Consider the following 15,438-nt stretch of genomic DNA (forward strand, 5'->3'; position numbering starts at 1 on the left):
CGCAATGGATACCTCAACCTTACAACACCACCGACAAGAGTGGGGTGAGAAGGGAGCATGCTGGGGGCTCTATATGGGCCCACTTTTCTTCCATCCGACATGGTCAGCAGCTGCTGCTGACCAATCTGTGGAGCTGTGCGTGCGTGTCTGACCTCCTTCGCACAAAGCAAAAAACTGAGGAGCCCGTGGGAGCACGGGGGGTGTATAGGCAGAAGGGGAGGGGCTTAACACTTTTAGTGTAATACTTTGTGCGGCCTCCGGAGGCATAGCCTATACACCCAATTGTCTGGGTCTCCCAATGGAGCGACAAAAAGAGATAATTAATCCAAACATGTGAATCTCATTGTTCTTTGTGCCTGAAATACTTCTTAATACTTTAGGGGAACCAAACAGAATTCTTGTGGTTTGAGGGGTTGAATAATAAATGACCCTCTGAATAAACTTTTCACAATTTAAAAAAAAAAATAAAAAAAGAAATAACATTCTTTGTTGCTGCAGTGCATTTCACACATCCAGGCTGATCTACAGTCCAAATGTCACAATGCCAAGTTAATTCCGAATGTGTAAACCTGCAGGGGGTTGAATACTACTTGTAGGCACTAATATACACACACACACACACACACACACACACACACACACACACACACACACACACACACACACACACACACACACACACACACTGCAGGGTCCGCTCTGGAGCACTGCTGGGGGCAGGGAAAGCTGGGAGCGGCAGCGTTAGGCCGGTTTCACACATCCGGCTTTTTGCAGTTTTGCCGGATGCGGCGCTCTCCCGTACAGTTAATACAGTACAATGACAGCGCAACAAGCGCCGGTCACATGCTGTCATGTGACCGGCGCATGTGACCAGGAAGTTACAGTGCTGTCATTGTACTGTATTAACTGTACGGGAGAGCGCCGCATCCGGCAAAACGGCAAAAAGCCGGATGTGTGAAACCGGCCTTAGATCTCCTGCTCCCGCTCTTATAATATGCACAGCCGCGGTCCATCAGTGTGGTGCTGAAATTGCATCACGCTGAGGGGCTGGGGCAGCGGGGCATATTATATCTGCCTGTGCTTACCTTTGATCTCACATGATCCCCCCCCCCCTGTGTTAGATATGGCCCCCGTGCTGCTGCCCATAGTAAAATAAAGAAGGGAATTTTGTTTACTTACCGTAAATTCCTTTTCTTCTAGCTCCAATTGGGAGACCCAGACAATTGGGTGTATAGGCTATGCCTCCGGAGGCCGCACAAAGTATTACACTAAAAGTGTAAAGCCCCTCCCCTTCTGCCTATACACCCCCCGTGCTCCCACGGGCTCCTCAGTTTTGGTGCAAAAGCAAGAAGGAGGAAAAAAATTATAAACTGGTTTAAAGTAAATTCAATCCGAAGGAATATCGGAGAACTGAAACCATTCAACATGAACAACATGTGTACACAAAAAAACAGGGGCGGGTGCTGGGTCTCCCAATTGGAGCTAGAAGAAAAGGAATTTACGGTAAGTAAACAAAATTCCCTTCTTCTTTGTCGCTCCATTGGGAGACCCAGACAATTGGGACGTCCAAAAGCAGTCCCTGGGTGGGTAAATAATACCTCATAATAGAGCCGTAACGGCTCCGTCCTACAGGTGGGCCACCGCCGCCTGAAGGACTCGCCTACCTAGGCTGGCATCTGCCGTAGCATAGGTATGCACCTGATAGTGTTTCGTGAAAGTGTGCAGGCTCGACCAGGTAGCCGCCTGACACACCTGCTGAGCCGTAGCCTGGTGCCTCAAAGCCCAGGACGCACCCACGACTCTGGTAGAATGGGCCTTCAGCCCTGAGGGAACCGGAAGCCCAGCAGAACGGTAAGCTTCGAGAATTGGTTCCTTGATCCAACGAGCCAGGGTTGATTTGGAAGCCTGTGACCCTTTACGCTGGCCAGCGACAAGGACAAAGAGTGCATCCGAGCGGCGCAGGGGCGCCGTACGAGAAATGTAGAATCTGAGTGCTCTCACCAGATCTAACAAGTGCAAATCCTTTTCATATTGGTGAACTGGATGAGGACAAAAAGAGGGTAAGGAGATATCCTGATTGAGATGAAAGGGGGATACCACCTTAGGGAGAAATTCCGGAACCGGACGCAGAACCACCTTGTCCTGGTGAAACACCAGGAAGGGGGCTTTGCATGACAGAGCTGCCAGCTCAGACACCCTCCGAAGTGAAGTGACTGCTACTAGGAAAACCACTTTCTGCGAAAGGCGTGCGAGAGAAATATCCCTCATTGGCTCGAACGGTGGTTTCTGAAGAACCATCAGCACCCTGTTCAGATCCCAGGGTTCCAACGGACGTTTGTAAGGAGGAACGATGTGACAAACCCCCTGCAGGAACGTGCGTACCTGTGGAAGTCTGGCCAGGCGCTTCTGAAAAAACACAGAGAGCGCAGAGACTTGTCCCTTAAGGGAGCCGAGTGACAAACCCTTTTCCAATCCGGACTGAAGAAAGGACAGGAAAGTGGGCAAGGCAAATGGCCAGGGAGAAAAATCCCGAGCAGAGCACCACGACAGGAATATTTTCCACGTCCTGTGGTAGATCTTGGCGGACGTTGGTTTCCTAGCCTGTCTCATAGTGGCAATGACCTCCTGGGATAATCCTGAAGACGCTAAGATCCAGGACTCAATGGCCACACAGTCAGGTTGAGGGCCGCAGAATTCAGATGGAAAAACGGCCCTTGAGACAGCAAGTCTGGCCGGTCTGGTAGTGCCCACGGTTGGCCGACCGTGAGATGCCACAGATCCGGGTACCACGACCTCCTCGGCCAGTCTGGAGCGACGAGGATGGCGCGGCGGCATTCGGCCCTGATCTTGCGTAACACTCTGGGCAACAGTGCCAGCGGAGGAAACACATAAGGGAGTTGAAACTGCGACCAATTTTGAACTAAGGCATCTGCCGCCAGAGCTCTGTGATCGTGAGAACGTGCCATGAATGCCGTGACCTTGTTGTTGTGCCGGGACGCCATTAGGTAGACGTCCGGCATCCCCCAGCGGCGACAGATCTCCTGAAACACGTCCGGGTGAAGGGACCATTCCCCTGCGTCCATGCCCTGGCGACTGAGAAAATCTGCTTCCCAGTTTTCCACGCCTGGGATGTGAACTGCGGAGATGGTGGAGGCCGTGGCTTCCACCCACATCAAAATCCGCCGGACTTCCTGGAAGGCTAGCCGACTGCGTGTTCCTCCTTGGTGGTTGATGTAAGCCACCGCTGTGGAGTTGTCCGACTGAATTCGGATCTGCTTGCCTTCCAGCCACTGCTGGAACGCTTTCAGGGCAAGGTACACTGCCCTGATCTCCAGAACATTGATCTGAAGGGAGGACTCTTGCTGGGTCCACGTACCCTGAGCCCTGTGGTGGAGAAAGACTGCTCCCCACCCTGACAGACTCGCGTCCGTCGTGACCACCGCCCAGGATGGGGGTAGGAAGGATTTCCCCTTCGATAATGAAGTGGGAAGAAGCCACCACCGAAGGGAAGCTTTGGTTGCCTGAGAGAGGGAGACGTTCCTGTCGAGGGACGTCGGCTTCCTGTCCCATTTGCGTAGGATGTCCCACTGAAGAGGACGCAGGTGAAACTGCGCGAAAGGAACTGCCTCCATTGCTGCCACCATCTTCCCCAAGAAGTGCATGAGGCGCCTCAAGGGGTGTGACTGACCTTGAAGGAGAGATTGCACCCCCGTCTGTAGTGAACGCTGCTTGTTCAGCGGAAGCTTCACTATCGCTGAGAGGGTATGAAACTCCATGCCAAGATATGTCAGCGATTGGGCCGGTGTAAGATTTGACTTTGGAAAATTGATGATCCATCCGAAACTCTGGAGAGTCTCCAGAGTAGCGGTGAGGCTGTGCTGGCATGCCTCTTGAGAGGGAGCCTTGACCAGCAGGTCGTCTAAGTAAGGGATCACCGAGTGACCCTGAGAGTGGAGGACCGCAACTACTGCAGCCATGACCTTGGTGAAAACCCGTGGGGCTGTCGCCAGGCCGAACGGCAGTGCCACGAACTGAAGGTGTTCGTCTCCTGTGGCGAAGCGCAGGAAGCGCTGATGCTCTGGAGCAACCGGTACGTGGAGATAAGCATCCTTGATATCGATCGATGCAAGGAAATCTCCTTGGGACATTGAGGCGATGACGGAGCGGAGGGATTCCATCCGGAACCGCCTGGTCTTTACGTGTTTGTTGAGCAGTTTTAGGTCCAGGACAGGACGGAAAGACCCGTCCTTCTTTGGAACCACAAACAGGTTGGAGTAAAAACCGTGACCCTGTTGCTGAAGAGGAACAGGGACCACCACTCCTTCTGCCTTCAGAGTGCCCAGCGCCTGCAGAAGAGCATCGGCTCGCTCGGGAGGCGGAGATGTTTTGAAAAATCGAGTCGGAGGACGAGAGTTGAACTCTATCCTGTAACCGTGAGACAGAATGTCTCTCACCCAACGGTCTTTTACCTGTGGCAGCCAGGTGTCGGAAAAGCGGGAGAGCCTGCCACCGACCGAGGATGCGATGTGAGGAGGCCGTAAGTCATGAGGAAGCCGCCTTGGTAGCGGCACCTCCGGCGGTCTTTTTAGGGCGTGACTTAGACCGCCATGGATCGGAGTTCCTCTGATCCTTCTGAGGCCTTTTGGACGAGGAGAATTGGGACCTGCCCGCACCCCGAAAGGACCGAAACCTCGACTGTCCCCTCCTCTGTTGGGGTAATTTTGGTTTGGCCTGGGGTAAGGATGTTTCCTTTCCCTTGGACTGTTTGATGATTTCATCCAGCCTCTCACCAAACAAACAGTCGCCAGAAATTGGCAAACCGGTTAAGCACTTTTTGGAAGCCGAATCTGCCTTCCATTCCCATAGCCACAAGGCCCTGCGTATTGCCACCGAATTCTCGGCTGCAACCGCCGTACGGCTCGCAGAGTCCAGGACAGCATTAATAGCGTAGGACGCAAATGCCGACGTCTGAGAGGTTATGGACGCCACTTGCGGCGCAGACGTACGTGTGAATGCGTCAATTTGCGCCTGACCCGCTGAAATAGCTTGGAGTGCCCATACGGCTGCGAATGCTGGAGCAAAAGACGCGCCGATAGCTTCATAGATGGATTTCAACCAGAGCTCCATCTGTCTGTCAGTGGCATCCTTGAGCGAAGCCCCATCTTCAACTGCAACTATGGATCTAGCCGCCAGTCTGGAGATTGGAGGATCCACCTTGGGACACTGAGTCCAGCCCTTGACCACGTCAGGGGGGGAAGGGATAACGTGTATCCTTAAGGCGCTTGGAAAAACGCTTATCTGGACAAACTCGGTGTTTCTGGACTGCTTCTCTGAAGTCGGAGTGGTCCAGAAACATACTCGTTGTACAATTGGGGAACCTGAAACGGAATTTCTCCTGCTGAGAGGCTGACTCCTCCACTGGAGGAGCCGAGGGAGAAATATCCAACATTTGATTTATGGACGCGATAAGATCATTCACTATGGCGTCACCATCAGGAGTATCAAGGTTGAGAGCGGCCTCAGGATCAGAATCCTGATCAGCTACCTCCGGGTCATCATACAGAGAGTCCTCCCTCTGAGACCCTGAACAATGTGATGAGGTCGAGGGGATTTCCCAGCGAGCTCGCTTAGGCGGTCTGGGGCTGCGGTCCGTGTCAGAGACCTCACCCCGGGATCTATGAGACACCCCGGGGGAACATTGTTGTCCCAACTGAGGGGAACCAGGGGGCAATGATTCCACAGTGCCCATGGTCTGAGATACCGGTCTGGACTGCAAAGCTTCTAGAATCTTAGCCATAGTCTCAGAAAGTCTTTCAGTAAAAACTGTAAACTCCGTTCCGGTCACCTGGACATTGTTAGCAGGTGGTTCCCCCTGGGCCCCCCTTAGCAGAGGCTCCGGCTGAGTAAGTGCCACAGGGGCCGAGCAGTGCACACAATGAGGGTCAGTGGAACCTGCCGGTAGCGAGGTCGTACATGCGGCGCAGGCAGCATAGTAAGCCTGTGTTTTGGCACCCCTGCTTCTTGTGGGCGCCATGCTGTTGTCTCCCCTGAGCAACACAATAGGGTATATAGCCAGAACTAAACCGTGCACCATACAGTGTAAAGAATAGCCTATAAACATATAACCTATAATTACACTTCTGCACAAGTGGGGCCAGCACCTCAGGTGCTGCTTACCGGCCGCTTAAAGCGGTTGTGTGGCCACCAGAATCCCTGCCTGGGTCACCCAGAGCTTGTCCCCCCTCTGCAGCGTCAGAGTAGCTGACAGGAATGGCTGCCGGCGTCCTGAGGAGAGGAGGGAGCCGTGGGCGTGACCCAGAAAGTGCGGGAACTGGTGCCCCACTGTGCACAGTGAGGGGAGTGGAGTATGCAAAGCATGCTCCAGCCCTCAGTGCTGCCGTCCTGCACAGTGTCCCGCCCTTCCCCTGAATGGCAGGCCTGGGGGCGGGAAGAAAAAGAGACTAGGCCGCAAAAGCCGGGGACTCGAGTTATAAGCGCGGCCGCCGTATAAGCGCGGTCGGCGCGGAAGTCCCCGGCGCACTAACAGTCCCAGCCGCGCCACAGTAATAACAATGGTAGCGGCGGTCAGCGCGGTAGTCCCCATACACTAACACTCAGCGACGCTGCAGTGTGTAATGGCACAAACGCGGTCAGCGCCGCGGTCCCCGGTGCACTAGCACACCCAGCAATGCTGGAGTGTTGCTGTGCGCGGTCCCCACGGGGACACAGAGTACCTCAAAGTAGCAGGGCCATGTCCCTGAACGATACTCGGCTCCTATCCAGCAGAGTCCTCAGGAGCTGTGGATGGAGCACGGACTCAGTGCCTTGAGACCGATTAGGATCCCACTTCACCCAGAGCCCTAAGGGGGATGGGGAAGGAAAACAGCATGTGGGCTCCAGCCTCCGTACCCGCAATGGATACCTCAACCTTAACAACACTGCCGACCAGAGTGGGGTGAGAAGGGAGCATGCTGGGGGCCCTGTTAAGGGCCCTCTTTTCTTCCATCCGACATGGTCAGCAGCTGCTGCTGACTAAGCTGTGGAGCTTATGCGTGCATGTCTGCCTCCTTCGCACAAAGCAAAAAACTGAGGAGCCCGTGGGAGCACGGGGGGTGTATAGGCAGAAGGGGAGGGGCTTTACACTTTTAGTGTAATACTTTGTGCGGCCTCCGGAGGCATAGCCTATACACCCAATTATCTGGGTCTCCCAATGGAGCGACAAAAAAAAGCTTTACTTACCTCCAGCGCTGATCTCTGGTCTCCTGCTGCTGCTGTCTGTGATCAGGCACGCAGAGATGATATCACTCTGCCGTGCCGATCACATGACCGGCAGCAAGAACCAGGAAGTAAGGAAGCCGGAGCTCAACTGTGAGGAGGAAGACACGAGGAGGCACAGCGCTGAGAAGGTAAGGAAAGAGTGTTTTATTTTATTATGGGCAGCAGCATGGGGGCATATCTAACAGAGGGGAGATGTGCCATCTATAGTGGGCATGGGCAGCAGTATGGGGGCCATATCAAACACAGGGGAGATGTGCCATCTATAGGGGCCATGGGCAGCTGTATGGGGGCCATATCAAACACAGGGGAGATGTGCCATCTATAGGGGCCATGGGCAGCACAGGAGGACGTGTCCCAGCACAAAGGGGCTATATTCAATATAAGGGGGCCATATCCAGATTAAGGGGGGCTAATTTTAGGATGGGGGGGCTATGAGGGACATATACCCTATATGATTTGTTAGATGGATACTGGCATTATAAGATGGACCCCATTTAACATTAAAAAAATATATATTCTCTTTTCCTTCACCAAATTTGGGGGTGCATCTTATAATCAGGTGCGTCTTATAAAGCGAAAAATACGGTAAGTGACACATCGCTGAAGTCAAGGTCTCTTGTCTCAATATTATGCGGTTCTCAGATTAAGTGGCAAAAATATGGTGACAGATTCTCTTTGCAGGGTTTTCTACCAGTTTTTGGACAGAAACTAGTACAGCATGCAGAACCTTCTTCCATTTTATAGCGGACACAAAATGTAACCCAAAAGACCCCATAATAATCAGAGGGCCATTCTGCTTCAGTTTACATCACTTAACAGATCCATTTTGCACAATAATTAGTCTATTCTTCTAAATACACCTGACAGGATGTACAACCGGAAATGTAACTGCAGCCACAGCCTCTCTCTCTCCAGCCTTAGTGGTGGAGTTATTTACGCACCTTTTCACTTAAGCATGCTTCAAAATCCTTCTTCATATCAGTTACAGATACTCGGTCTTGTGGTCTCTTAGGCCCACTCACATATGGTACAATGGTGTTTAAATTGATTTCTAAAACCTAAAAAATAATAAAATAAACAAAGTAAAAAAAATAAATTTATAAAATTCCTGTAATCAACATTAGCAATTCTTTATCTGACTGAATAAATATATTATATAACAGTGGAACCTTGGTTTAAGAGTAACTTGGTTTGAGAGCGTTTTGCAAGACAAGCAAAGCTTTTTACAAATTTGTAACTTTGTTTAAGAGCAATGCTTTGCAATAAGAGCAAATTCCCACCGTGCATAAGTCTGGTTCTGTGCTGTCACCGCGCTCTGACCCGCTCTGGAGGTAACTCTGTACATATGTACTGTACACAGTATACCATTGTACAGTACAGTATATACTATACAGCAGGTCTATCAATTTGCATTTGTGGATACAGTATTGTACTTTCTGCTAACCAATACAGCACATTGCTTATACAATACCTCACAAACCAACAATTTTATTGTAAGCTAATGTGCAGTTTAAATTTGTTTTACATGCTTTTTACTGTATCATAATGTACAGTACATTTTGTATTACTGTAATAAGTTTGTATAAATACAATAAATATTTTTGGGTTGTGGAATGAATTGTTTGTGTTTCAATTATTTCCTATGGGAATATTTGCTTTGATATAAGAGCAACTTGGTTTAAGAGCACACCTTTGGAACCAATTATGCTCGTAAGCCAAGAATCCAAAGTTCCAGTAATAAATTCTCTATCTATATATACACACACACACACACACACACACACACACACACACACACACACACACACACACACACACACACACACACTTTATCATGATGCTTCTGTAACACCATGAATACACCATGTTCTTACAAGCCTGATGTCTTCATAAAAAAGCCCATTGCTGTTAATTGAAGGTAGCCACCGTGTACAGCGACTGCAATGAATTAATTGCAAGGACGAAGGGGAAAACTGGGCCAGCCCTCCTCAAACGAGCCAGGCTTATTCTTTCAAAAAGAATTTAGACAAAAACAGCAGAATTTTTAATCTGACATATTATTGGGCTTAAAAATATGCTGCCCTGGACAAATACATTAAATTCGAAACGAAACATTCATTACACCAATTTATATCTTGCTAAGTGCAATCAAACTAATTTTTATTAAAGTATAAAGTGCATACATTAAAACAGAGAAGGATTAACAATTATTCATTCAGTGGTAAAATACACGGATACAAGGATAATATAGGAGCCTTCAGCAATGGCACAAACAATGGTAATTAAAGCACCTCCCCTCAGGTTTCAATCTGCAATTACACTAGTGTGCAGGTCTTATACCTCAGTCTTGTACACAAGACTGCTCTGCACACCATTCCATATTACATTAGACTGAAACATCCCATCTATACAGAGCACCAGTTATTACAGGGTTATGTGCAATGAATAAAAAACATGAAAGCAAATGAGCAAACAATGCTATTCTACCACTATTATAACACTAGTCCCCATGTGGGTTTACAAAGTGCCAAGCGCAAATAGGTTCCGTCTGCCACTGCCCACAGCTCAGAAGTGAAGTGCACAATATACGAGCGAGTAGTGACAGACACTCAGCATCAGTGATTTGCTCTGCTATTACCCATGTGGGTTGAAAGTGCCGAGAGCAATCAGGCTCCAGCCTCTACGACAGTTTCACGGACACAGGTCCGCTTCTTCAGGGGGCGTGCCCTGGACAAATACAGCATATCGTGCACACATTATGCCGCTATGCATTTCTACACCACATATTACCTTAGAATATCTTTGTGTTATTGTACTATTTTCTTCTCTAAGCAACTTTACGGCTTTCAAATAGGCTTCAAATATTTTTATTCTGTGTGGATCAACACCTACCATGTGGAAGAAAAGGGGAGAAGAAATCAGATCAAGTAAAGGCATGCTACACTGTGCAGGTAAGATTAAGCCTATGTGCGCACTTTGCGTTGAGTAAGGCTACTTTCACAATTGCGTTGAACGGTATCCGTTGCATTGCGTTGTGTGACGGATGCAACGAATGTGTTGCATATAGTGGCACAACGGATGCTGCAAAACAACACAATCCGTTTTGGGTTTTTTACAGTTTTACCGTCGGCAGACTATTGTGAACGATCAGCCGATCGCTCACAGTAGCCGGCCGCCGGGTGATCAGCTGATCGTTCGGTCGCCGACAATGTGTGCAGGGGGCGGGATCGGAGGGCGAAGTGGGTGGAGCTGTGCGAGGCCATGGCTGAGGACGTCAGTGCCGCGGGGACTGCATCGCTGGGGGACAGGTGAGTGCGTGTGTGTGTGTGTGTGTGTGTGTGTGTGTGTGTGTGTGTGTATACATACGGAGTGCGGGAGGGGGCGGAGCCGAGCGGGGAAGTGTCTGGCTCCCGGCACACGTAACCAGGGTTCCTTGGTTACCCGATGTGTACCCTGGTTACAGGTGGAGGGAGCCAGAGAGAGCATGCGCAGTGAAATCCAAAGGATTCCGCTGCTCAAAAAAAGTTACATGCTGCGTTCCTTCCGCCCGGCGCAGCGTCAAAATAACGACATGGCGTCGTCCGGCGGATGCAACGCTGACACTTGCGTTACAGTGCGTCATCCATACAAGTCTATGGAATATAGCGCAGTGCGTTAATGGACTGCGCCATTCTCCATAGTGACGGACTCCGCTGAACGCAAGCGTGAAAGTACCGTTACTTGTAGTTCTAAACGCATTCTCTGGCAGAAATTGTCTGTCAAATTTGGTTTTGACCACAAAAACGCTATAAATACGCTTGCGTTTTTTTACTGCGTTTTACATGCTTTTCCACTGCTTAAAAACAGATGCATTTTGACTACAAATACACTGCTAAATAAAATTTAACCCTTTAGTGACGGAGCTAATTTTCACCTTAATGACCAGACCAAATTTTGCAATTCTGACCAGTGTCACTTCATGAGGTTATAACTCTGGAACGCTTCAACGGATCCCGGTGATTCTGAGATTGTTTTTTTCGTCACATATTGGACTTCATGTTAGTACCAAATTTAGGACAATAATTTTTGCGTTTATTTATGAAAAAAAATGAATTTTGGCAAAAATTTTGAAAATTTAGCAATTTTCAACTTTTGAATTTTTATATCGTTAAACCAGAGATTTCTGTGACACAAAATAGTTAATAAATAACATTTCCCACATGTCTACTTTACATCAGCACAATTTTGGAAACAAAATTTTTTTTTGTTAGGAAGTTAGAGGGGTTCAAAGTTTATCAGCGATTTCTCATTTTTACATCAAAATTTACAAAACCATTTTTTTAGGGACTACATCACATTTGAAGTGACTTCAATAGGCCTAGATGACAGAAAATACCCAAAAGTGACACCATTCTAAAAACTGCACCCCCCAAAGTACTCAAAACCACATTCAAGAAGTTTATTAACCCTTCAGGTGCTTCACATGAACAAAAGCAATGTGGAATGAAAAAAAGCAAAAATTAAATTTTACCTAAAAATGTTGCTCTAACCCAAATTTATTCACTTTTAGAAGAAATAGCACAACAAAATGGACCCCAAAACTTGTTCCCCACTTTATTATGAGTGCGCCGATACCCCATATGTGGTCAGAAACCTCTGTTTGGACAAATGGGAGGGCTCGGAACAGAAGGAGCAATATTTGAATTTTGGAAAGCAAATTTGGCTGAAATAGATTGTGGGCACCATGTTGCATTTACAGGTCCGCTAAGGTACCTAAACAGAAGAAACCCCTCACAAGTGACACCATTTTAGAAACTAGACCCCTCAAGGCTTCTATCTAGGGGTATAGTGAGCATTTTTGATCCACAGGTACTTCACAGATTTTGTTAACGTTACGTTGTCATATTGAAAATTTTAATAATTTTCTCAAAAATGTTGCTTTAGCATCAATTTTCTCACTTTTTCAACAGGTAATTCCAAAAATTTGACCTCAAAGTTTGTTAACCACTTTTTTATGAGCGCGGTGATACCTCACATGTGGTCTGAAACCTTTGTTTGGACAAATGGGAGGGCTTGGAACGAAAGGAGCAATATTTGAATTTTGGAAAGGAAATTTGGCTGAAAAAGATTGCGGGCACCATGTCACATTTGGAGGACCCCTAAGGTACCTAAACAGCAGAAACCCCGCACAAGTGACCCCATTTTGGAAACTAGGCCCCTCAAGGAATTTATCTAGATGTTTGGTGAGTACCCTGAACCCCCCAGGTGCTTCACAGAATTTTATAACGTTGAGCCATGAAAAAAAAAAAAATAAAAATTTTACCACAAAATTGTTATTTCAACCAGGTAGCTTTTTTTTTTACAAGAGTAAAAGGAAAAAATTCAGCATAACATTTATTGTGCAATTTCTCCTGAGTTTGGCGATACCTTATATGTGGTGGAAATCAACTGTTTGGGCGCACAGCAGGGCTCGGAAGGGAAGGAGTGCCATTTGACTGCAAAATTGGCTGGAATCAATAGCGGACGCCAGGTTGCATTTGGAGAGCCCCTGAGGTGCCTAAACAGTGGCGGTCCCCCACAAGTGACTCCATTCTGGAAACAAGACACCTCAAGGCTTTTATCTAGGTGTATAGTGAGCAGTTTGAATCCACGAATACTTCATAGAATTTGATAAGCTTAGGTTGCCATATTGAAAATTTTCATTTTTTTCACAAAAATGTTGCTTCAGCATCAAATTTCTCACTTTTTCAAGAGGCAACAACAAAACGTGGACCCCACAGGTTGTTATCCATTGTCTTATGAGCACAGGGATACCCCACATGTGGCCAAAAACCTCTGTTTGGATAAATGGGAGGGCTTGGAATGGAAGGAGCACCATTTGAATTCTGGAAAAGTTGAAATAAATTGCGGGCACCATGTCACATTTGCAGGGCCCCTTGGGTACCTATACATTAGAAACCCCCCACAAGTGACCCCATTTTGGAAACTGGATTTTATTCAGGAGTATAGTAAGCATTTTGAATCCACAGGTACTTCACAAAAATGTTGCTGTAACAACAAATGTCTCACTTTTAGGCTATGTGGCCATGATCCAGCGACACGGCGTCTAGTACACAGTGTCAGCCTCCTGCAGAGATGTGAGTGTTGTCCACGGGAGAACGCAGCTGCCCATGCCCACGATTTGGGTTCAGGCCGCTGTGGAGCTCTATGCTACCTGCAGAGAACACTCTTGTCGCCGCAGCATAAATTGACATGCTGAGGCTCGGGAAGCTGCGCCACAGGTCGGTTTATGCTGCGGAGAAAAGAAGCACATTGGGCAAGCACATTGGGCATGGGATTTCTAAAAATCCTTCCACTGTGCTTCTACTGCACAATGCAGCGCTATGGACACAGGGACACACTATGGACACACTCTGCGCCCAAAACGCTGCAAATCCCGATTATGGGCGCACAGCCTAAAATGCTACAATGGATGAATGGATACATGTCAAACATATATAACGTCCCACCCCCTGCATATTCTAAGCTGGCGCCCTTTAGTGCCTTTCATGTGGCACTAAAGGGTGCCTAGCCTTGTATTTAGCCCCCAAAAAAATTAATAATTAAAATAAACGACGTGGGGTCCCCCCTATTTTTGATAGCCAGCTAGGGTAAAGCAGACAGCTGTAGCCTGCAAACCACAGCTGACAGCTTCACCTTGTCTGGTGATCAATTTGGAGGGCTCCCCAGGCGTTTTTTTAAAAAAAAAAAAAAACGTGGGGTCCCCCCCAAATTAGATCACCAGCCAAGGTGAAGCGGACAGCTGGGGTCTGGTATTCTCAGGGGGGGGAAGAGCCATGGTTATTGGACTCTTCCCAGCCTAAAAATAGCAGGCCGCAGCCGCCCCAGAAGTGGCGCATCCATTAGAGGCGCCAATCCTGGCGCTTCGCCCCAGCTCATCCCGCGCCCTGGTGCGGTGGCAGACGGGGTAATATATGGGGTTGATACCAGCTGTAATGTCACCTGGCATCAAGCCCTGGGGTTAGTGATGTCACGGCATCTGAACAGATACCCGACATCACTAACCCAGTAAGTAATAGAAAAAAATAAAGACAAAAAAAAAAATTTGAAAAAAAACACTCCCCGAAACATTCCTCTTTTCCAATTTATTGAAAATAAAGAAATTCCGGTCGCTGTAATCCATTTTGGACGTCCCACGCCGACTCTGGATCTTCTAGAATATGGGGGGCACGTTCAGGGAACGTATCCCCCATTTTCTGGAAGAGCAAGCTCTCCATGAGCAGTGTGGGTGCAGTAATCTGAGAATTACTGCACTCACACTGCCCCGGTCCAACTTAGGGCAGAGTGACCTGCAGTAACCTCATTCCAGAATATGAGGGGCACGCTCACAGAACGTACCCCCCATTTTCTGGAACAGCAGTCTCTCCATGTGAGGACCACACTCCTCACATGGAGAGACTGCTGATTACTGCACTCACTCTCCCCCGGTCCACAGTGGAGAGCCTGTGCAGCAGCGACGTCAGCGTCCCAGGGATCCAGCTGACAGCCGCTGTCTGCGCATGCGCTGCCAGCATTGAAGAAGGAGGCGGCGTGATCGCGGGACGATCACCAGACAGGTAACGTATGACCGGGGGCTGGAGCTGGGGGGGGGGGGGTGACGGGGGGTGACCTAGCGGGACCTGGGGACTTGGGGGCACCTTTCTGTAGCATGTGACGTGTCACATGCGGCAGAAAGAGCAGAATGAATGCGGCCGCGCGGCGCCGCCATCTTCCACGCTACGGAGGGGGGAGGCGGCTCTGGAGACCGGAGGGGGCTCCGGGGACCAGAGATCTCCGGTGTACCGGAGGAGGGGTCAGGGGGAGGACATTTCCCTCCGATCTGAAATGTTTGATCATTTCAGATCGGAGGGAAATGACTGCAGAGCCGGCGCCGGCGGCAGTTTTCTGTGCGCTTCGGCGCCATTTTGGATGTCCGGTGGGGGTAGGGGTGGGGGTGGGGGGACTCTCCGGTACCGGGGGCTTTGGGGGCACTAGGGGTTTAGATTTCTTTCTCATCTGACATGTTTGATCATGTCAGATGAAAAAGAAATCAGTTTTACCGGCCATTTCTTTTTTTTTTCATGTGTTCGTCGGTATACGGTGTATACTGGCGATCACATGGTCGGGGTCCAAAAAAAAACA

The 15,438-nt window shown here is 48.8% G+C and overlaps 1 protein-coding gene across 2 annotated transcripts in view; it reads right to left on the minus strand.

Annotated features, from left to right (window-relative positions):
* IREB2 (iron responsive element binding protein 2) overlaps window positions 1-15,438 on the minus strand; it is a 175,600-nt gene that overhangs the window by 76,039 nt on the left and 84,123 nt on the right. For both annotated transcript variants that reach the window (XM_075345495.1, XM_075345494.1), the window contains exons 11-12: window positions 10,069-10,166; window positions 8,220-8,336 (exon numbers count right to left, since the gene is read on the minus strand). In XM_075345495.1, coding sequence (XP_075201610.1) covers window positions 8,220-8,336; window positions 10,069-10,166 — 215 coding nt within the window. The remainder of the gene's footprint in view (window positions 1-8,219; window positions 8,337-10,068; window positions 10,167-15,438) is intronic.

This window comes from Anomaloglossus baeobatrachus, chromosome 4 (assembly GCF_048569485.1).
Source record: "Anomaloglossus baeobatrachus isolate aAnoBae1 chromosome 4, aAnoBae1.hap1, whole genome shotgun sequence".
NCBI lineage: Eukaryota > Metazoa > Chordata > Amphibia > Anura > Aromobatidae > Anomaloglossus > Anomaloglossus baeobatrachus.